The sequence below is a fragment of the Callithrix jacchus genome, chromosome 1, assembly GCF_049354715.1.
Source record: "Callithrix jacchus isolate 240 chromosome 1, calJac240_pri, whole genome shotgun sequence".
In the NCBI taxonomy this organism is placed as follows: domain Eukaryota; kingdom Metazoa; phylum Chordata; class Mammalia; order Primates; family Cebidae; genus Callithrix; species Callithrix jacchus.
In genome coordinates, this window is record NC_133502.1 from 203,485,865 (window position 1) to 203,509,200 (window position 23,336).

Sequence of the window (23,336 nt, forward strand, 5' to 3'; positions counted from 1 at the left end):
AGTGGCTTAAACAAGATTAAAGTTTTTTTCTCTCTCATGTAAGACTCCAAGTCAAGGGCTGATAAGGAGCTTCACAGTACTGGTGACTCAAGTCCTTCCATCTTTCTACTCAGCCATCCTCAACATGGAGCTTCCATCTCATGGCCCAAGATGGCTGTGGCTGCTCATACCATCATGTTCATATCATGCTCCTAGCCAGAGCAAAGAAGGAAAAAGGACAGGAAGATTATCTTCATCTTCAGGCCACCACCCAGAGGTTGCTCATATCACAGCTTCCCAGTTTTCACTGGCCAGAGCTTGTAGATGGGCACATTTACCTGCATGAGAGACTAAAGCAAAGTAATCTCTAGCTGAGGAGGCCAGGTACCCAGCTGAAACCAAGGGGTCCTGTTAAAGGAAGCGGGGACAGCCAGCAGTCAGAGCCTTAGAAGGCCTAGAACAAAGGGAGGAGGCACACCACTGCCACTGAAGCTGGGAGGAAGAAGTGGGACAGCTGATGAGTTTGAAAGGGTTGGAAGATAGGGAATTCTTGCCTGGTCACCTTTATTTTCTCTGCAAATTGAGACTTGGAGTCATCACTCACAGAGCCAAGAAGGGAGACAGCTTGTCCATCCTCTCTCCTGTTGCTGTTTATGTCATTATGGTAGAACAGGCAGGCACCTGAGATAGTGCAATGAAAAGTTGTGCCTTCAGAGTCCAGAGTTTCAAGCTGAGCTCTGGGCTCAGCTGCTTTATAACCTTGAGCAAGTCAAGAAATCTCAGTTTCTAAATCTGTTAAGTGACCACGACAGTTTCTAAATCTGTTAAGTGCCCAGCCTGCCTGCCTGCTCACAATCTTGTTTGGGCCCCATGGAGAGCTGTAAAGACCCTGCATAAGTGCTAAAGCTGGTACAAGTGTGAGTGGACATTCTTGTGGGAGGGATGGAGTTGTCAAGGCAGCACTGAGCCTCGAAGGACAGGCAGGAAAGGGCTGAGAGGGAGATCAGAAGGACGTGAGATGAGGTGTGGTCTGAGACCAACCCCACATGGACCGCCCAGTGCCCAGCTGCTCCACAGGGCTCTGCCCGTCTCTGACCCAGCATCAGAACTCCTCTGCTGTCGGGGTGAGGGTGATAGGGAAAGGAGAAGCCACTTCTGAACAAGCAGGGCTCCCATGGCCAGTGGGAGGGAGCAGCTGGCCCAGCTGTCCATAGCCGCTGGGAGTCAGCCTCTGTTCTGTCTTAAGATCACTATCATGGAACCTTGGCTTTGTCCTCTGTGCTTGGCCTTGGAAGCTCTCTTGGGACCTCTCCCCAAGCCCAGGACACCTCTCTGTGTTCCTGACTCAGCCAAGTAAACAGTGTGAATTTCTCCCCCAGCCTCTGGCCTAGAGAAGCTAGACTCTCCAGTGCATGCCTGCATGCACACACACATACACACAGAAGCACCACATATCACACACCACATGTACAACACACAGCCACAGCACATACAGCAAACATACCACACACATATCACACACTACATGCACACACCATATGAACACATAAAGAACATACCACACATACCATACATCAAACACATGTGAACACACCACACACAGACATCTCCCACAAACTCCACAACACAAACTCTACGCATGTACGCACCTTACACATACATACCACACACACATGAACACTCCCTTCTTCCTAACTGGTCTCTCCGTGTCTCATATCACACCCCTCCATTCAATGCTCTACACAACTGCTTCAGTGATTTTGATTAAACACAAACTAAGCCATTTCCTTGTCTAAACTCCACTCCCTCTTTCAGTGGCTTTCCAGAAAATTCAGGCTAAAATCCTAGCTCCTTCCCAGAGACTGTAGCTCTCCACAGTCTGTCCCCCAATGGCCCGTGCAGTGTCCATTATCAGTGAGTCTGAGCCACCTGCCCTTTCCCCAGTGTGGGTTCCTCACGCATCTCTGGAGGATGGTCCCACTACCTCATCCATCTGAAACGTGTTCATCCTTCCAAACCCAGTTCAGAGCTCACCTCCTCTATGAAGCTTTCTCGAACACCCGAGCGGAATTGCTCCCTTCCTCTCTGTAGCTTGCGCAATGTGTGGTGGAATGATTTGCTTCCTGTGTCTGTCTGCCCTGACGGGAGGTGACCTTCTAAAAGAAATTTGTGTGAGATGAGCACTCGTTCCTGGCACAGGGTGGGCTCAGTGAACGCAGGGTGGGTGGCATTCATCCCCATCGTCCTCCCACACAGATCAAAGTGGAAAACCAGCTTGACTTCCAGGACATCACCAGTGTGGTCGCCATGGCCAAAACCTATGCCACCACCGAGGCCTTCATCGACTCCAAGTATGACATCCGTGTCCAGAAAATTGGATCCAACTACAAGGCGTACATGTGAGTCTCTGAGGAAGGGACTGGGGGAGCGTGGGAGGAAGGGAGACCAGAAGTGCATGTCCAGCCACTGTCTCCTCCACAGGAGCATCATTCTCCTCCTTCCTGTATCCTTACCGCCCTTCTTCTCTGATCAGTGCAGCTAAGGGACTGATGTTCAGTCACTGCTTATCCCTGGGCAGGTATCTGTCTATCCAAACAAGGGCAGTTTCCTCTAGAGCAAGAAAGGCACTTGTCATGTCTAGGGAACTGCAAGTACACACAGGATATGTCTTTGAAAGAGACATTTAGTGACAAATCAAGGAAGGCTTTGAATACCTTGCTGAAGGTTTTGGATTTTTTTTTTTCTCTTTCCTTCTGAGCAAAGGATCTGATCTGTGTTTATAAAAAGGTGACCATAAGGCTGTGAGTTGCAAAGGGGTTTCTCTGAAGCCAATAAGACCCATTATGAAGTTATGCCAGGTTTCTCTGCCTGCAAGCGACAGAAACCACATCTCATTCATTTAATGGGGTTTTTTTTTAAGGGAATTTATTAGAAAACCATGGGTTATCGGAAGCTTCAAAAAAGCAAATAAAACATCTCCCACCTAAATTATCAATTTCAGAAATATTAGGACACAGAGCAGCCCCAGGAATTTGGGCAGCCAGAAATAATAAATGATTTTTGGGCATCCCCACTGGTAAATGAATCTGCCCTAGTCATTTTCAGGCCTTTACTCTAGATTGCGATTCCACGGAAAAAGTACTGATTAGTTCAACTTTGATCACGTTTTATTGATTAGAGAAAAGCAGAAAATCAGTATGGAGAGTCCCACCATGAAGGCAAGCAATATGGGCAGGGCCATTGCCCAGTGGAAGTAGAGGTGCTATATCTAAAGGAAAAGGAAAGAATGCCAGGCAGAAGAAAAGCTGCCTTCATTCACCCTAGAGAGGGTTCAGCAAAGGATGGATTACATGGGGCTGTGGTTATAGGGATGAGTGGGGCCTTCTGGAATAGGTACTGTCTTGTTCTTGGAAGAGGTCTTTGCTCCAAGCCCTCTCTGTCTTTCACTCTGGAATGTTATCAATAGTTCCACTTGAAATGAGACCACAGAGGGCTAATCATTGCCTGGTTGCCAAGCATTTATTGGGCACTGACTGTGTGCAGGGCTCCATATCTGAGGACTGCAAGGGTTAGCCCTGGACAGCTAGAAAGTCCCTCCATCCATGGACTTCTGTGTGAAGTAGCTTGTGCTTTATGCTAGGGTCGGCAAACCACAATCAGGCCAAATCCAGCTGCTACCTGTCTCTAAATACAGTTCTGTTGATCACAGCCATGCACACCTATTTATGGATTGCCAATGGTTGCTTTTGCACTGACTAGATTGCCTAGACCAAGGGTCAACATACTTTCTTCTGTAGAGGGTCAGGTGGTCATTTTAGGCTTGATGGGCCATACAGTCTCTGTTGCGACTACCGCATCCTGTCATTGCTTGAGAAACTAGAGGAGCTGCAGGCAGTTGGCCTAGAAGGATGTATTTCCAGGAAAGGGATGGAGCTCGTTCTCAAGGAGTAACTCTGCCTCATTCTATCAATCACCCTCTTCCTCCCATGAGGCAGGCCAGACCTGCCACTGCTCTCAGATGGCCTTGGGGTGATAACGTCACCTTCACCCTGCCCCCTCTGAGTTATGGCTCATTCCATTGCATTCCTGAGGCCCCTGCCGTCAGTCATGATATCATTTCCCTCCTCTCTTCATTGTTAGAGCTTCCACTTGACATTGACAACACCTTGTCCCAGTTTCTTTTCTTGAGGATTACCTCATTGCTGCATTTTTTTCTGCTGAGCCTTTCTGGCCTGACAGCTCTACTTTGTCATTACTTACAGACTTTCCTGGACCTTGGGCTGGCCCACCTCCAAATGAGGGGGTTTGTGTCAGACTTCAATGTAGAATGTCCCCAGCCATTCAACCTCCTCTCTGGCCCACTCCCTGCCCTGCACTCAGGCCTTTTTGCTTCTTGCTACTGGGCTGTCGTTCTTTCTAGGTCCTAACAGACACAGTAAGGAAACACATGTGTGTATCCTTACCCATGTATGCACATATATCCGTAATTATTTCTATATATACCCATCCCCATCTCTGTGAAGCTAAACAGAGTCATATTGATGTCCCTGACTTTCATCCAGTACCCATGGTTCATTTTAGCCTTTCCTGATTGCTAATCTGTAACTTCCCATTCCAACAGGGGAAAATCTGGCTCCCCATCCACCATCTATTTACTTTTTTGTTCCATCTCAGTGTATGTGCCCAGCCTCAGAACTGTGCACCTGTAGCCCCATGGGAAACAACTTTTCCAACTACAGTACAGTGCCTCATGGCTCCTGGTGGTCATCTATTCTCAGCATCTTTACATTTGGTTTTCTCTTTTACAAATGATATATTTTTGTGTCAATTCCTCTCCCCAGTTCACCCTTTGATCTCAACCAAATACTTTCCCTTGACCATAAGACAAATACCTTTACCACCACCACTCTGCTTAAACTCATTCAATCTTTGCCGAGGCCACATGCACCATTAGTGATAGATAGCTTGTCTGGATTCTCCCTCAGTGTACACAGTTCCTCACCCAGTAGGTACCCACTGGGCACCTACTACATGCCAGGTCCCACTGGGAATACAAGGGATGCAGTTAACCATGTCCCCTACCCTCAGGATTCCCCACCATCAAAGAAGAGAGGACACTAAAGCCGTCATCAGAAGGGAGATGAGCATTACTGAGCATTAGTGTAGGGTGGAGGAGTGAGCAGTCTATTTTTGCTGAGGAAGCGGCCTGTCAGGAAGTCATGTGTCAGATGAAACATGAAGGATGATAAGACTTAGGGAGGCAAAGATGGAGACAAAGACTCTATGGGGCAAAGGGAAGAAGACATGCAGAGGCCATGACACTGGGAAAGAGCCATGGGCAGCACAGCACCAGAAGGGAGATCAGTTGTTACTGGAGCAGAAAAGGCAAGGGAAGAGAGAAGGGTGGCAAGACAGTCAGAGATCAGAAGGCCTTCCTAATCTTCACCATAGAAAAGTAGTCACTTCTCTCTTAGGATCACTTTTCTAACATTTTGGGGCTCTCAAAAAATTCCAGAATCAACAGAGGCTACACACACTGCCCTCATTCTCCTCAAAAACAGAAGGCCAAAGTTTGGGGGATTTCATCTGATGATGTAGGCATTTTAAAATTTAATATTTCAATTTCAAAAATGACTTAGAAAACAACATCTAAGGTCCAACAAATAAAAAGACAAGCAGCATGAAGGGAAATAAACATAGGAAAATATAGTTGAAGACAAGGTGTGTACCTAAGAATACATGCCATTATGTGAGCCAGATATTTGAATGAGAGCTTCCTAACAGTCAAAGCAAAGAAGGAAACCAGATCAGTGACAAGGGTCCCTAATTCCCTCAATGTGTTATTTGTTCTGGTACAGGAGAACCTCCATATCTGGGAACTGGAAGGCCAACACAGGCTCTGCCATGCTGGAGCAGGTAGCCATGACGGAGAGGTAAGAGACAAAGGAGGTGTAGGGAGAGGCACTGCCAAGGTAGGAGGTGAAGGGGGAATGCAACAAGGATCCCTGAAAAGATGGCCACTCTGCCCTCTGTCCAGTGCCTCACCATCCACAGAGCACTTTTCTAGGCATGATCATCTTCACTGCCCACAGTAACCTACAGGGCAGGTATTCAAATAACCCCACTTCACAGATGGGAGAAGAAAGTTCAGAGAGGGGAAGAGATTTGTCTAGGCTAATTAATGACAGAGCTGAGAGTAGAACCCCGCTGTCATGACTCCAAGCCATAGGAAGAGGTCAGGAAGCCCTGGCCAGTCCCTCCTGTGCTCTGACAGCTGCAGGGAAACATTATTAGGGGCCTGGGGGTATTGGAGAGTCCACTCCTCTCCCAGGCTTACTTCCATCTCAATATGAATAGGGAGAGGTAGACACCCCATGAATCATGCATGTTTTAGGGATACTCTCTGACTGAAGGTTTTTTTGAGGTCTTTCTCCCTTTAGACACTGTGTGCCAGTCCCCCTAAGGAAGGGCCAGCCAGGCACAGTGGCTCATGCCCATAATCCCAGCACTTTGAGAGGCTGAGCTGGGTGGATCAGCTGTTGTCAGGAGTTCAAGACCAGCCTGGCCAACATGGTGAAACCCTGTCTCTACTAAAATACAAAATTAGCTGAGCATGGTGGTATGTGCCTGTAATCCTAGCTACTCAGGAGGCTGAGGCAGAAGAATTGCTTGAACCCAGGACACAGAGGTTGCAGTGAGTTGAGATTGCACCATTGCACTCCAGCCTGGGTAAAAAGAGCAAAATTCCGTCTCAAAAAAAAAAAGGCCAAGTCAGCTGGTCTCAGGGCCTGCCACATAGATACCTTCTTGCCTGCATGCCCTGGGACCTCTGCCAGCAAGCGTACAATAGCAGTGGAGAGAGGATGGGCTGTGAGCTCAAAAAGCTCTGTTCTAAACACTTACTGAATACCTACTGCATGCCATGTTGTGCTGAGCACTAAAGGATGGAAAGAACCCAGTCCTTCCCTCTAAGAGCTCTGTATCGGTTGCAAGTGCCACAGCACCAATCAGATTGGTTTGCACAAAAATGGGGATTTACTGGCTCATGTCACTGACAACTCCTGATGTACAGTGTCAGTAAGGCTTTAGGATGCCTTCTCTGCCCACGCTAGTTCAGCTTCTCTCTGTGTTGGCTTCATCCAGGCAGGCTCTTTCATATGGTGGCGCATAGTAGCTCCAGGCGTCTATCCTCACAGTGTCTAGTTCAAAAGAAAGAAAACTTCTCTTTCCAAACCATTTCAACCAAAGCCTGAAATTGAGCCATAATGTACTGATTGGCCTGGCTTAGGTCACGTGACCATCCCTGAACCAATCACTATGGCCCAAGACATTTCAGTGCTGTAATTGGAGGCCTATGTCAGGTCTGCACCCCTGGAGATTGGAGCAGGACCACCCACTACAGCAACCAAGACAGAGTGTGACCTTGGGCATGCTCATTAGCATTTCTGAACTTCTTCAACTGCAGAATGAAAGAAGTAATACCCAAGTCAGAGTGCAGGTGTGAGGACTGAATGAGAGAGGGATGTGCAGCACCTAATCCAGAACTGGCCCCTGGCAGGGAGGCACACCTGCCCTTCCTATCCACCCCAGGGGGCAGCTGTCATCTTCAACCTGGGAACCCACTTGTGCTAATGAGTCTCCTAGCAGCTGTGCTTATGACCTGGCACAACTGAATCATGTGAACTGTGGCCTGTCACCTCCTTCCCCCAACAGGTGTTCACAGGATAGTCATGGCTGTCTTCTCTATGGTCCTTCCCCAATGTGAGTGCTGCCTTACCCAGTGCCTCCTGAGTCAGTCACAGGTGTCCCCAGCAGTCCACCTATCCCTGGCTCTGCTCAGTCCTCTGCTGCATAGACCATCCCTGGAGGAACCTCCCATGGGAATGGGCCTGCTCAGGCCTAGAATCCACTTTCCCTTTTGCAGTCACAGGAAGTACTCCAGGGTCTGGAGTGGAGAAATCCCCAGTCCTGCCCCCACAGGGGCAAAATCCATACAGGAACTCATACGCAGGCCCTGACCCCGCTCTCCACCTGGTCTTGCCTGCTTGCTAGGTGGCCTGACTCCTGGGCAAAACCAATGATGTTGCTTGGTCGGTGCTAATCCCACTTGGCAGGAGGGGAGCAGAGGCCCCCCATTCTCCAAACTCTCTCACACTTCCATATGCCTGCAGCCCCTTCTTAGACCTTGGGGTGCCTGTGCCCCATAGGCTGCAGCCAGCAGAGGACCCTGAGGTTTGTCATTTGAAAACATCCTCTGGAAACAGTTGCCTCTGGACCTCAGCTCAGACTTCCACATTCCACTGAGAAGAAACCTGATCTGTGAGTGTGTCTCAAGGCACAGCTCAACCTAAGTATGTGACACCCACAAGTAAGCCACTGGTGCCAAAAACGAGGACTCTGATCAGAGATTCCAGAGGACTCTACGAGCTCCGAGGACTCAAGGTTGTCCCCAAATGTGACCATGTATCAGAATCACATGGAACGCTTTAAAGAATTATAGAAATTGGTCTAACACAGGGTGGAGCCCCAAGTCTGCCTACTTGTTTGTGTGTTTAACTCTCCTAGTGATTCTGATGTACAATCAGAATAAGATCTAGGCTTTCCCATTTTATGATAAGAGGGAGAGGCTTCTCCAAAATTATTAAGGAATGAATAGTAAGAATGTAGGTCCCTGGCCTCCCATGCTGAGTGAGAATGGATGTGCTGGGGCACCTGCAGAATGAGAGGAAGGGTGGCTTGCTGGGAATCTAAAATCAGACAGGATCTGGGTTTGGAAGCTTCACAGTCACTTACTCATTTCTCTGAGGCTGCTCCTTCATCAGTAAGATGGGTTAAAACCTTCCTCATAAAGTTGTGCTAGGATTTGAGGGAATGAGGAGTCTCCAGGCCCAGAATGCCTGGAACATAGCAGGAGCTCCATGGGTGTGAGTTTCCATCCTTCCTTTTACTTTGATGATCTCACATGCTCCTTGCTACAGCTGAATGAGAAAACTGGACTGGGAGCCAAGGAGATCTAGGTAATCCTGGTGTTCTTACTGCCTTGATGTGTGAGCTGGGCCTCGGTAGGCCTTGGTGGATAAGAGGAGAATCCATTCTGAGAGCATTCCAGCCACAATTCCTCCTCATCCCAGCACTTATGGCTCAGAACACAAAGCAATGTGAGAGGAGGCATGCCCTGTGTGACCCTGGAGAGTGGGTAGAGAAGCAAGAACATTCACATTTCCCAGACAGAGTCCACTGTGACTCCCAAATCCATCCCACAAGGGAAGCTAAGTGCAAGCTGGGACAGTTTCTTCAGATACAACCACCCCCTTGTTACAGGGTCAAAGTCCAGTGCTGAGATCTGTCCCCAGCAAAGCAAACTGGCCTTGCAGACATCAAGTGGCTGGAAAGGGAACAAAAGCAGTGGGTCTAGAGGGCCGGGCAGAAGCAGCCTGCCAGGCTCCCCAGCCTAACCGCCCCGGGCCAGGGGAAAATGCACCCTTTGTTCCCCACAGCCTTTGGTCCAGCCAGGGCTGGGACTGGAAGGGCAGCCTGGGAGGGATTTCTGGAGCCCTTAGAGCAGCTTTCCCAAGGGAAAAGAGACACAGGTGGCTGAGTGTCTGGGATGGCTCTGGATGGGGGCGAGGCAAGCTCCCCATTACTGTAGAGCCAGCAAGTCCTGGGGTTGGGGGAGATCTCTCCCAAATGTGGTTCCTTGTCTTCCTCGCCCTGCCTATCTCCCCTCCTTCTTGGCTCTCTCTTGTTCTTTCTCTGGGTCTCTCTCTCACTGTCATCTGTGTCCCTGCCTCCCTCCCTCCCTCTCTGTCTCTGAGTCTTGCACTCCAACTCTCTCTCTGTCTTTCTGTCTCTCTTGCTGCTTCTCTGCCTCTCTCCATCTCTGGATGTGTGTGTCACTGTCTCTCCCTGCCTGTTTTTCTATGTGAATCAACTTCTCTCCCTCTACCCCACTTCCCCACTTTCCCAGGCCACTTCACTGTCTGTCCATCTGTCCCTGCAGGTACAGGCTGTGGGTGGACAGCTGCTCGGAGATGTTTGGCGGCCTGGACATCTGTGCTGTCAAGGCCGTCCACAGCAAGGACGGCAGAGATTACATCATAGAGGTGAGAGATGAAGTAGGCAGTCCTCCTGGCTGGTCCAGCCTGGCAGGCGTGCCAGCAGGAGGGAATCCCAGCATGGTCTTTGGCACCATCAGCTGTGTCCTGGCTCTGGGGCACATGCAGCCCAGGTCTCAGTGAGCTGCTTCTGGAGGCTCCTTCTCACACTTAGAGGCATCGAAAGCCTTCATGCCATGACTCAAAACTGAGCCGGGAGACCTCTGGGCATGAGGTTTAACAACGTCCCCAACTCCCAGGCCTAAGGGAAGGGAGAGAGCATCTGGCCAAGTGTCAGCAGGATTCTGTCCCATGAGGCCCCTTCCATTTCCTCAGTGTCCAAGCATGTAAAATGGGCACCCATCCTTGGTCACCATACAAAGAGTCTATCATTTGTTCATTCAACAAACATGACTTTAGGGGGCTCCCATGGGCTAGGCATGGGTGTGGCTCTGGGGATGCAGCATGGACATGATAGACAGGGGGTGCACAGGCTGGTAGGGAAGAGGGTGAGAAACAGTGGCCGAGCATTGAGGGTTTGGAAGAAGGCTGGAGTGGTGCAGGGATATGAATAGAGGGAAAGATGTAGGGAAACAGAATGGTAAGAGAGGGCTCACAGAGGGGCTGTGAGTCCTGGACTCTCTCAAGACCCTCCCAATCCTCCAGCCTCCCATCCCTGCTGCTTCCTCTCCATGCTTCCCTGAATCCCACCACCCCCCACCTCACCTCCATGTCCTTCTGGTGTCTCTCAGGATCCCACAACCCTCCCATCCCCTCCCCAGCCCCTCTTCCCTGCCCCCTACCCCACACCCCATGGCTCTCCACCTCCCCTGCTTTCCCCTGAAAAGGCCCCTCTGGCCTCTCCCACCTCTATAACTTCCCATGTCCACACTCTCAGCCCCAGCTCTGCTCTCAGCCCTCTCCTCCCATGGGCGGTGCTAACGCAAGGCCAGGACACGTGAGGGAGAGCCCTGTGGCTGTCCCCTCCCTGGGGCGTGGGCGGCTAATGGGAAGCACATGGCTGGGGTAACCACAGGAGCCAGCTGGTCCTCTCGTCCCTCATGTCTACCTCACTCCCCAGGGGCCCACGGCTGAGCAGGACCAGGTGACTCAGTGGGTGGGAGCCCAGCCATGCCAGAAGGGTGTTCATGCCCAGGCCTTGGAGGTAGGAGGAGGGAGTCCAGGATGAACACAGCTCTGTCTCCTCCCCAGAGAGGCCAGGAGGCTCCTGCAGGAAGAGCTGCATCTGTATTAGTAGACCCAGTCCCACTCTGGAGAACAGCTCTCTTCTCAAGGCCGGGAATGGCCTTCCCTCCAGCTGCCACACCTGAAACTCCCCCAGTAGCCCCTTCTCCGAGGAGCCATGGAAGGGGCTGGGAACAGATTCCTTGACCTGTATTCCTCCTCCCAGGAGGAGCTGGTCCCCACCTTCCTGGGGATACCGTGGGAGCTTCAGACCAGAGGTAGGGCCAGAACCACCAGCACAGCAGCTCCTAAGACCCCACCCAGCCCTCCTTCCTCTGCATCCCCTCACGGGGACCACCAGACATGAACCCAGATTTGGCACACAAGCCCTCATTCACTGATTCACTGAGCCGCTGCTCTGGGAGCCAGCCCCCACGCCGGTGAACACAGTACAATGGCAAACACAGGGGCAGGGGCCTGTCTCCTGGAGCTCCTGGACTCCCCTGACCCCCAAAAGCCAGCTCCTCCCTTGCACCAGCACTCTCTTTGAGCTCCTGCCTCTCCGAGTCTCAGCTTTCACGCTTAGGAAAAAAAAAAAAAATTCTGTGCTCATGGGCCCAGGCTTCCTGCCTTTAGCCATTCAGAGGGTTGGGGATGAAAGACCTTTCACATTTAAAAAAAAAAAAAAAGTAAAAGTAGTGGGCTTGGACTTCAAAAAACAAGAAAACAACATCTCCCAAAAATGTTCCAGAGGAAAAATGAAAGATAGCTTTTCAGATTTTTTTCCCCCACAAAAACATTGCAGAGCTGTTTCCTTTGCTTTTGAGTTTGGAGTGGGGTCAGGGGAGATGGGAAGCTTGTTACCAGAAATATAAAAGGTATTTTCCCCCAGTTAGGGGAAAAAAAAGGCAGAAGAGGTCCCAAAACACTGGTTTCTTCAGCCACCTCTGTGATGAGAACAGAAAATGTGTGTGAAATGTTTTGTGAAGAGCCTCACAGTGAAATACTCATGGGGAAAGACCCTTGAACTTGTCCTCTCTGACCTGTCCGGGGAATGACTTGGCTCACTGGAAAATGTTTCCCTGGGGAGACCAGCACAGCCACTTCCTTTGGCCGTGTCTACCCTGGGGATTCCAAAATGAACCTCAGCTTCCTTGTGGCTGTTTTCCACTGCAAGGAATGTAGGAAACAGACTGGAGTAAAATGGGGTGGGCAGGGCAGGGGGAGAGAGGACAGGCAGCCTGCAGGAAGCCTGTGTACCTTCGGGGCAGACTCCACAGTCAGAGCTCAGCCAGTGGTGACTGAGAGACTGTCCCTGTTGGGGGCACTGGGATCCCAGAGTCCCGAATCTCAGGTACCACCTGCACAGAGCTCAGGACTCTTCTAGAAGTAGTATTCACTTTCTGAAGCTAGCCTTTCAGTTTCCTAATCAAAGTGGGTGCTTAAACTCACAGATCCCTGCAAGTCCTAGCTGGAAGGGTCTTAGCAGCTGCCCAAACCCCTCAGTTCACTGTTGAGAAAAAAAATAGGCCTGTAGAGGAAAAGAAACTTGCTCAAGACCACACAGCAAGTCCACCACAGAAGCTAAGCCTGGAACCCAGGTTCCCTCTTCCCAGTTCTTACCCTGGTGTGCTGCTCCAATGGTTAGTGGGAATTAGCCTGATGCAGTGGGAGGAACATGGGTTCTGGATGCTGTGTCCTTGACCTTGCCACTTCTTTGACCCTCTGCTTCCTTATCATTACAATGAGGATAATAGTACCTGCCTCAAAGAGCTATTCTGAGGTTTATTAGAGATCCTCCATACCTGATGCTTAGAATAGTGCATAGCACATCGGAAGTCCCCCATAAAATACAGCGCTTCTTAGTATCCTTATCCTTATGAGCAGGGCTTATTGCAAGGGCCTCTTATTCCTCCACTACACAGATATCTACTGGCAGCACACCTGTTTAACAGGATGCAGGCCCATGCCTGACCTTGGGGGCTCACAGTCTGATTGTGGAGACATAGTAAGCAGGGGGTGACAGTGCTGTGGATAAGCTGTCCAGTGTGAAACCAAGTGAGGCCGGCACACTACAGATGTGAGGTGGCTCATAGAGCTTGCACAGTCAGAAAGGGCTTCCTGGAGGAAGACCTACTTAACCGTTCCCTGCTGGATGAAAAGGAGTTGGCCAGGTAAAGAGTAGGTAGAGGGAATACATAAGAACCTGGAGAAGAGAGAAAACCTAACGAGTCCAGAGCAGGGGAACAGGTCGCCACTCCTACAGTGGAGCAAAAAGGGTGGGTGGCAAGGCCAGCTCTTTTGCAGATCCACCAAGGCCTGACAGACATCCCTTCAAGACCTCCCATAGATTCCCTGTCCAGAGAATCACGTGGAGCATTGGCCTGTGTGACCATGGGCAAGTCCCCTCCCATCTCTGGGCCTCAGTTGCTCTATCTGTAAAAAGAGCAGAAGGGGAAATAGGATCCCTCAGACCCCGCCCCGCAGAAGCACCTCACTTCCTTTGAGATCAGCCCAGCTCCCTGTGGAACGTGTTTCCCTCCTGCCTGTGTTTTGCCAGGGCCCTGGAGAACGGGGCCTTTCCTCTTCCCTCTTCCCTCTGAATCCTGGGTCAACCCCAGCCTGTGTCATATTTTTGTCATCTTTACTGTTTCTGCTCTACAGAAACCCTTGACCTGGGGCCAAAGGAGATGCGGCTAGCCCCTACCCTGGGAGGGGGCCAGGGTGAGAAATGAGGGGGCGGAGAGCGGCTCCCCGAGGAAGAGTACAGAAAAGGTCGTCAGAGGCTCCCTGGCCCTGGTCGCATGGCTGTCATCCAGCAAACGTGGGCCTAATTGAACTGTAGCCAGCAAGTGGTTTAGACTGAACAGAAGGGAACTGGTGTCTCTGCCGTCCCAGTCCCAGCTGGAGGTGGTTTGCATGGAGGACATTGCCATCTGGTGGTCACTTCTGTCCTGAGCCCTGAGCCCTCACTTCTGGGATGTGATGCCCAACCACCAGCCTCTCCTGGCATGGGGGTCCCTCAGCTCTCCCTTCTTCCCCACAGGTAATGGACAGCTCGATGCCACTGATTGGAGAGCACGTGGAAGAGGACAAACAGCTGATGGCTGACCTTGTTGTCTCCAAAATGAGCCAACTCCTGATGCCAGGAGGCACAGCGCCCTCGCCCCTGAGACCTTTGGTAAGACCCTCAGGATCGAAGGAGACTCTGTAGCGATGAGAAAAGCCAGGCTGTCTGGAAAAGGGGATCCCCTGGATCCAAAGGAGATACTCCCAGGAAGAAACTACCTTGGGGAGAAGGAATGGGGAGGGCCAGACATGGGGGAGAACTTCCACAGCCTGCAGAAGGGGAAATAGGATCCCTCAGATCCCGCCCCACAGAAGCACCTGTGGGGGAATTTAGGAGGCTTTCTGGGGCCTCTTCCCTTGCTCACCATCCTGGGGAGAACAGTCTTGTCTCAGGTGGCCTTTGGGCATCTGTGGGCAGAGATGATTGACTGCTGCCCCTTCCATGCCCTCAGTGCCGGGCCTGAGTAGGATGTGTGTGTGTGCGTGTGTGAGACCATATGGACACATAGGCCCTCTGTGTGCTCCCAGGGAACCAGTCAATGGACACCATTGTGTCTCCCATTTCCCCAACCTCGATGAGCTCCCACATCACTCCTCCCCTCTACAGTTCCCAGCAGGGACTACCAGACTGCTCTCCAAAGAATTTGCCAGCTCCCCAGCTTTATGTAAAAGCAAGTACCCAAACCTCCACCTCCCACCCCAGATTTCCCCACAGAAAGTGATCTATGATAATAGACATCAGAATCATAGTTATTATACTGATGAGGCTGGGAAGGCTCATGGGGCAGGCTTCACCACGGGGAATGGCCTATGTCTTGATCTGGGCGGTGGTTACACCAATGTATACACATGTAGAATTTCACTACACTGTCCACTCCAGAACTGTACACTAAGAAGATATTCATAAATGCTGCCTTCTCATCCATAAGTAAAGGGCTGTGGTGATATCAACAGGCTTCTTTTCTCTTCTACTCTAGGCTCCACAGACTAAATCAGTGAAATCTCCAGGGCAAGCCCAGCTGGGGCCTCAGTTAGGACAGCCCCAGCCACGCCCACCTCCGCAAGGTAGGACCCAGGACAAGCCACTGAGAGAAAGCACGCCATGAGGGTACTGAAATGCACTGAGAGATCCACATGTGATTCCCACAAGTGGCTCCGGGAAACTGCATCTGAATACTTTATCCTCAGAATGAATGAGACTACGGGGTTGGTCAACCTCTTTAAAAAGTCAAGAAAGGAGAAAGGAAACAGAAGGTTAATTTATTAAGTACCCACTAAGCAACAAGCACTGTGCCAGGGAATGTCCCACCTATTTCCTCACTTTTATTTTCCCAGCCATCGTACAGTGAAAACATCAGTATTTTCTTTCTTTCTTTCTTTCTTTTGAGGCAGAGTCTTACTCTGTCATCCATGCTGGAGTATAGTGGTGTGATCTTGGCTCACTGCAACCTCCACCTCCCAGGTTCAAGCGATTCTCCTGCCTCAGCCTCCTGAATAGCTGGGATTACAGATGCACAGCACCACACCTGGCTAATTTTTGTATTATTGGTAGAGACAGGGTTTCATAATGTGGCCAAGCTGGTCTCGAACTCCTGACCTCAGGTAATCCACCCACCTTGGCCTCCCAAGTATTTTCTTTTTACAGAGAGGTAAAAGTTGAGGCTTTGCCCAGGGAGGCAGAAAATGGTAGAGTTACAAGTCTGGCCTTTCATACCTTCTAGAAAGTATTTATTCATAGCAATGAGTGGTGCCTGATGATAGATTTGTGAGTCAACCAGCTAGAGTAAGAAAGAAAGAAAAATGGAACATCATCTAAACCTTGGCCACGAAATTCCTCCTCAACTATATTCCAGCATTACTACACCACACAAGTGCCACCACTTATTGGAGAATGGACACACTATTGATAAAAGGATGAAAACCAATCATGGCAATGGCTAACTTTCTCCACAAATGTCAGCTGCTCCAGTATTCTTGCATGCAGGCCTTGAGAGCAATCCGCCCTGTATCCTCTCTTGCAATCAAAACCTCCCAGACACACTTGCTCTAGCACCAACATGGAGCTTCAGAGCACCTGTGCATGAAGAAACCAGAGCAGGCAGTTCACTTCAATCTTTTAAGGATCTAAAAACATATCAGAAAGAAGTCATTACTATCATGTGGCCTTCCTGGTCACTGTTATTAAAAGCAACCAATTCATTACTTCTTGAAACAAAGTCAACCTTGGCCACCAAATGGCTTCCTTTTGCACAGGTCTTAGATAAAATGCCTCATTCATCTTTCTTGTGTGTGTTTCTCTTTCTGGAAAACAGAAGATATTTTTAAGAAAAGGAAAATTGTATAAAATTGTACACAACTGAATACCTCAGAGATATTGCAGGTTCAGTTCCAGACCACCCAGTATAAAGTAAAATATCACAATAAAGTGAGTCACACAAATGTTTTGGTGCATATAAAAGCTATGATTACACTATACTGTAGTCTCTTAAGTGTACAATAGCATTATGTCTGAAAAAACAAAGTACATGCCTTAATTATAAAATGCTTTATTGCTAACAATCATCTGAGCCCCAGGTGAAGAGTAATCCTTTTGCTGATGGAGGATCTTGCCTCAATACTGATGGCTGCTTACTGACCAGGGTACTGGTTGTTGAAGCAAGGGGTGGCTGAAGCAATTTTTAAAAATAAGTCAACAGTGAAGTTAGCTGCATGAATTAACTTGTCCTTTCACAAAAGATTTCTCTGCAGCACTTGAGGCAGTTTGATAGCATTTTACCAATAGTAGAACTTCTTTCAAACTTGGAGTCAATCTTCTCAAACCTGCGACTGCTTTACCAGCTAAGTTTATGTACTATTCTGAATCCTTTGTAGTCTTTTTAACAATCTTCATAGCATCTTCACCAGGAATAGATTACATCTCAAGAAATCACTTTTTTGCTTATCCATAAGAACAGCTCCTCATCCAGTCAAGTTTTGTTTTTTGCTTTTTGTTTTTTTTGAGATGGAGTCTTGCTCTGTCACCCAGGCTGGAGCACAGTGGTGCCATCTCAGCTCACTGCAACCTCCGCCTCCCAGGTTCAAGCGATTCTCCTGCCTCAGCCTCCTGAGTAGTTGGGACTACAGGTGCATACCACCACGCTCAGCTAATTTTTTTGTATTTTTAGTAGAGATGGGATTTCACTGTGTTATCCAAGATGGTCTCGATCTCTTACCTTGTGATCCACCAGCCTTGGCCTCCCAAAGTGCTGGGATTACAGGCGAGAGCCACCATGCCTGGCCCCATCCAAGTTTTATCATGAGGCTGCAGTAATTCAGTAACATCTTTTCTCTTGCTGTTTCCATCACATCTTCACTTACTTCCTCCACTGAAATCTTGAACCCCTCAAAGTCATCCATAAGGATGGGAATCAACTTCTAAACTCCTGTTATGTTGATATTTTGATTCCCTGCTATGAATCCCAAATATTCTTAATGGCATCTAGAAAGGTAAATCCTTTACAGAAGGTTTTCGATTTCCTTTGCCAAGATCCATCAGAGGAATCACTGTCTATAGCAACTATAGCTTTATGAAATGTATTTTTAAAATAATAACACCTCAAATTCAAAATCACTCCCTCATCCATGAACTGCAGAATAGAGGTTGTATTAAAAGACACAAAAACAAAAGTATCTTGTAAATCTCCATCAGAATTATTTCATGGACAGATGCATTGTCAATGAGCAGTAATATTTTGAAAAGAACCTTTTTTCTGAACAGTTGGTCTGAAGAGTGGGCTTAAAATACTCAGTAAACCATATTGTAAATGCTACGCTGTTATCCAGGCCTTGTTGTTCCAATTACAAAACACAGGCAGAGTAGATTTAGCATCATTCTTAAGGGCCCTAGGATTTTCAGAATGGTCAGTGAGCACTGGCTTCAACTTAAAGTGACCGGCTGCACTAGTCCCAGTAAGCAAGTCAGCCTGTCCTTTGAAGCTTTGAAGCCAGGCATTGACTTCTCCTCTCTAGCTATGAAAGCCCTAAATAGTATCTTCTTCCAGTAGAAGACTGTTCCATCTATACTGAAAATCTGTCGTTTAGCACAGCCACCTTCGTCAACTATCTAAACTAGATTTTCCTGATAACTTGCTGCAGCTTCTTCATCAGCACTTGAAGCTTCACCTTGCGGGTTCTTTTTTTTTTTTTTTTTTTGAGATGGAGTTTCGCTCTTGTTACCCAGGCTGGAGTGCAATGGCGCGATCTCAGCTCACTGCAACCTCCACCTCCTGGGTTCAGGCAATTCTTCTGCCTCAGCCTCCTGAGTAGCTGGGATTACAGCCATGTGCCACCATGCCCAGCTAATTTTTTGTATTTTTAGTAGAGACAGGGTTTCACCATGTTGACCAGGATGGTCTCGACCTCTTGACCTCGTGATCCACCCGCCTCGGCCTCCCAAAGTGCTGGAATTACAGGCGTGAGCCACTGCGCCCGGCCCTCCTTGCGGTTTTTGTTATGGAGACAGCTTTCCTTAGACCTCAGGAACCAACTTCTGCTAGCTTCCAACTTTTCTTCATGGCTTTCCCACCTCTCAGCCTTCATAGAATTGAAAGCAGTTAGGGCCTTGCTCTGGAGTAGGCTTTTTAAGGCAAAGTTGTGTCTGGTTTGATCTTCTGTCCAGACCACTCAAACTTTTTCCATATCAGCAATTCGGCTGTTTTGATTTCTTATCATTTGTGTGTTCATTGGTGTAGCACTTTTAATTTCCTTCAAGAATTTTTCCTTCACATTGACAACTTAGCTAACTTTTTGGTGCAAGAGGCCTGTTTACCGTTTGTCTTGGCTTTCTACATGTCTTCCTCACTAATCTTAATCATTTCTAGTTTTTTCTTTAAAAGTAGGAGATATGTGACTCTTCCTTTCACTTGAATATTTAGAGGCCATTGTTGGGTTATTTATTGGTCCAATTTCAATATTGTGTCTAGGAGAAAGGGAGGCCCAGGAGAGGAAGAGAGACAGGGAAATGGCTAAATGGCTGGTAAATGGAGCTGCCAGAACACACACATTTATCAAGTAAGTTCACTGTCTCTTTTTTGAGACGGAGTCTTGCTCTGTCCCCTAGGCTGAAGTGCAGTGGCGTGATCTCAGCTCTCCACAACCTCTGCCTCCTGGGTTCAAGTGATTCTCCTGCCTCAGCCTCCCAAGTAGCTGGGACTACAGGCGTGTGCCACCACACCCAGATAGTTTCTTGTATTTTTAGTAGAGACGGGGTTTCACTGTGTTAGCCAGGATGGTCTGGATCTCCTAACCTCATGATCTGCCTGCCTCGGCATCCCAAAGTGCTGAAATTACAGGCACGAGCCACTGCACCCGGCCAGTTCACTCTCTTATATGGGTGTGGTTCATGGCACCCCAAAACAATTATTAACACAATAGTAGTATCAAAGATCACTGGTTACAGTTCACCATAACAGATATAATAAAAATTTTAAAGTGTGAAATTTGTGACACTTGCCAAATGTGATGCAGAGACACGAAGTGAGCACACGCTGCTGGGAGAACAGCATCGACAAACTTGGTCAATGCAGGGTTGCCACAACCCTCCAATTCTGAAAAAACATGGCATCTGCAAATTGAAATAAAACAAAGTATGCCTGTGTAAATGCACATCAGTATTCTCCCTCAGGCAGATCTAGTGTGTCTGAATCCAGTTCCATGTCTCACTGCATTTACAGTGTTAGGCAAGTCACATTACTTCTCTGGGCCTCAGTTTCTTCAGTGTAAAGGAGGAAATAACAGCTGCCATGTTTAAGGATGGGGTGTTTGTCCATGAGATAAGTGCAGGTGAAGCAATTAGCAAGGTATCACACACAGAGGTAGTGCTTAGAAGGTGTTAGTTCTTACTACTAATTTACTATTAATAACTATGACATCATGCTTACATTTAATAACATGTCTGATACGTATTGCTTTTCATGGTTTTTTATTATTATTATTATTATTATTATTATTATTATACTTTAAGCCCTGGGATACATGTGCAGAACATGCAGGTTTGTTACATAGGTATACATGTGCAATGGTGGTTTGCTGCACCCATCAACCCGTCAATCCTTATAAGTAATGCAGTGCTCCCATGCCCAGCAACAATTCTATAGTAATAAGTCTTCCAAAACTACATTTTCCTCACTCTACCAGGCTCCTGGCTGTGCCTCTGCCCCACACCCTCCTCTCTCCTCTGCCCTGGGACCTACTTTTTAAAAGCACATTTGAACAGAGCCCTTTTAAAACAGAGAGCTACTGTACTCTAATTTCCTCTCTGGCCCAGAGTAAAACATGCTTGATAAAGAGATATTATTTTAAGGGAAATGAGGCTAAACACACTTTTAGTGAGTTGAAAAACAATCAATTTAAAACCAATTAAGGTAATTAAAGAAAAAGCCCAGTGAATTAACACTCAGATTAAAAATAACAAGGCTAATTAAAAAACAACACTTTCATTGAGTTCCCCAATTAACAAGATCACATTATTATTTGAACTTGCTGTTCATTTCAAGTTGGTAAAAGTGAAATTTTCTGTTAATAAGCTTGATTCTTGGCACTATTTCTGTGCTTAGGCAAATACTTCCTATATATAAGTTTTTGGGTTTTTTTTGTATGTGCTCAAATAAAAAATACTAAATTGTTTGCTTTGCCAGAAGCTGCAAGAAATAACTAGGGCGGGCGTTCCATGGTGTAATGGTTAGCACTCTGGACTCTGAATCCAATAACTAGGGTGTCTCTCCATAAATCCCAGGTGTATTGTAGAAACTCAACAAAGAGTTAATGAATTAATGAATCGGTATCCAGATTTTCTAAGATATCAACCTGGGAAGGGGAGTGAGTCAGGGAAAACTGAAGATAAAAGTAAAAAACAAATGTTTTCTTTGAACTGCAGTAGGTTTAGAAAACCCAAAAGTAACCAACATTTAAAAATCAGGAGGTGGGCTGGGCGCGCTGGCTCATGCCTGTAATCCCAGCACTTTGGGAGGCCGATACAGGCGAATCACGAGGTCAGGAGTTCAAGACCAGCCTGGCCACCATGGTGAAACCCTGTTTCTGCTAAAATTTAGCTGGGCCTGGTGGCAGGTACCTGTAATCTCAGCTACTTGGGAGGCTGAGGCAAGAGAATCTCCTGAACCCAGGAGGCAGAGGTTGCAGTGAGCCAAGATCATGCCACTGCACTCCAGCCCAGGCGACAGTGTAAAACTCTGTCTCCAAGAAACAAAATAAAATAAATCAGGAGGTGTAACTTAAACATCTAGACTTTCAGCATCTCTTGACAGCACAGAAGCTCTAGAAACAATAGGCCTGTGTTTCTGTACAGCAGCTGTCCCTGGCGTTACTAACAGCAGCTCCCTTGGGCAGAGCAAGGGCTCCTAGGGGCTCCTACATTTGCCTCCAGCCCTACTCCTCACTCCCATAGTGAAAGGGAGTAGCAATTGCTATGTTCTTTGTGCTTGCACCTCTTTAGAGAAATAGTTCTCTGGACTATGTTTTTATCTCGAGTGGGAAAATTTTCGAAAGCCACATTACTTTTCTTATATTTACCTGCTTTATTTATTTACATACCTGGCTGGCCCTAGAGGTGTTTGAGTTTGAAATAAATGTGACCTCCCATCTACTGAGATTACACAGTCATGAAAGAGCTAATGAATGAAAGCTGTGTAACACAATCAGCTGCTAAACTGCGGCTTGCAATGTAATCCAATTTCGTGTTCCACAAGCTTACGAAAATGTTCAGATTGGGAAGGATGTTTGATGTACAGTCCAATGACCTCATTTTACAAATGAGGGCCCAGAAGCCCAGAGAAGGGGAGTGACTTACCCACGGTCACACAGTGAGTTAATGGCAAGGCTTTGAGTCAGGACCTGAGGCTCCTTGTGCCAGTGGGGAGTCAGCGCCACAAGACTCCACAGGTCATGGAGGTTATACAGATGGCATGTCCTCTGAAAATGTGCTCAGCTGACATGACATGTGATAGGTAGGCTGGCTGAAATCTAGTCCTTGCTCCCTGGGCATCTGGCTCTGAGCTGCTTCTGCTGAAGGAAGCCACCTTTTCTTAATTAGCAATACAGCTGTTATGAGGACTCAGGGCAGCCCTGTGTGGTATAGTTTTTAAAAAGGAAAAATAAACAAAACAGGGCTTTTGAGTCAAAGAGATCCAGATTTGAATCTGGGCTTGTCTCCTTATTTGTAGTGACATCTTAAGCAAGTCATAATATAGCTGGGTCTCAGTTCCTTTGTAAAAATGGGGGGCAAGCACAGTGCCTCACACCTGTAATCGCAGCACTTTGGTAGGCCAAGGTGGGAGAAGTGCTTGAGACCAGGAGTTCAAGACCAGCCTGGGCAACACAGCGACATCCCAACTCTACAAAAAAATGAAAAAGTTGTGGTGGGCCTGTAGTCCCAGCTACTCAGGAGACTGAGGCAGGAGGATGGCTTCAGCCCAGGGGTTCAAGGCTGCAGTGTGATCATGCCAATGCACTCCAGCCTGGGTGACAGAGACCCCATCTCTTTAAAAAAAAAATTACACATACACACACACACACACACACAATTAAAATCATGCTTACTTATTTCTTTTTACTTTTTAAAATGTGCCCACTAGAAAATTTATAATTACACATGACTCCCTGTAGAGTTCCAGAGGCAGCACTCCCATGGCCAGGGGTAGGGGATAAAAATCATGCCTAACCCACAGAGCTATTGTGGGGATGCCCAGTCCAAAGCTAGTGACGTAACAGATGCTCAGTAGGAGCCCCATTGTTAAAGGGTCACAGAAATGGGTTGCAGCACTTTTTAATTCTCAGTCTCCTAACCTGCCTAAAGTGCTCTCAAAAAAAAAAAAAAACGTGGCAAGAATAACCCCAGCACAAGCCCACTTTCCCAGTTGCAGCAGGTCCTAGGGAGAAGAGACCAGCGGGCAGCCAGTCAGCTTTGGCAAAATGCAATTCACCATCAACAGTGCTGAGCCCCAGAATTTCAGGGTG

The 23,336-nt window shown here is 48.0% G+C and overlaps 1 protein-coding gene across 7 annotated transcripts in view; it reads left to right on the top strand.

The window, feature by feature from the left end:
* SYN3 (synapsin III) overlaps positions 1 to 23,336 on the top strand; it is a 503,620-nt gene that overhangs the window by 467,218 nt on the left and 13,066 nt on the right. For all 7 annotated transcript variants that reach the window (XM_035270622.3, XM_009009764.6, XM_035270659.3 and 4 more), the window contains 5 exons: positions 2,236 to 2,378; positions 5,838 to 5,912; positions 9,980 to 10,082; positions 14,305 to 14,439; positions 15,305 to 15,392. In XM_035270622.3, the coding sequence (XP_035126513.1) occupies positions 2,236 to 2,378; positions 5,838 to 5,912; positions 9,980 to 10,082; positions 14,305 to 14,439; positions 15,305 to 15,392 (544 nt within the window). The remainder of the gene's footprint in view (positions 1 to 2,235; positions 2,379 to 5,837; positions 5,913 to 9,979; positions 10,083 to 14,304; positions 14,440 to 15,304; positions 15,393 to 23,336) is intronic.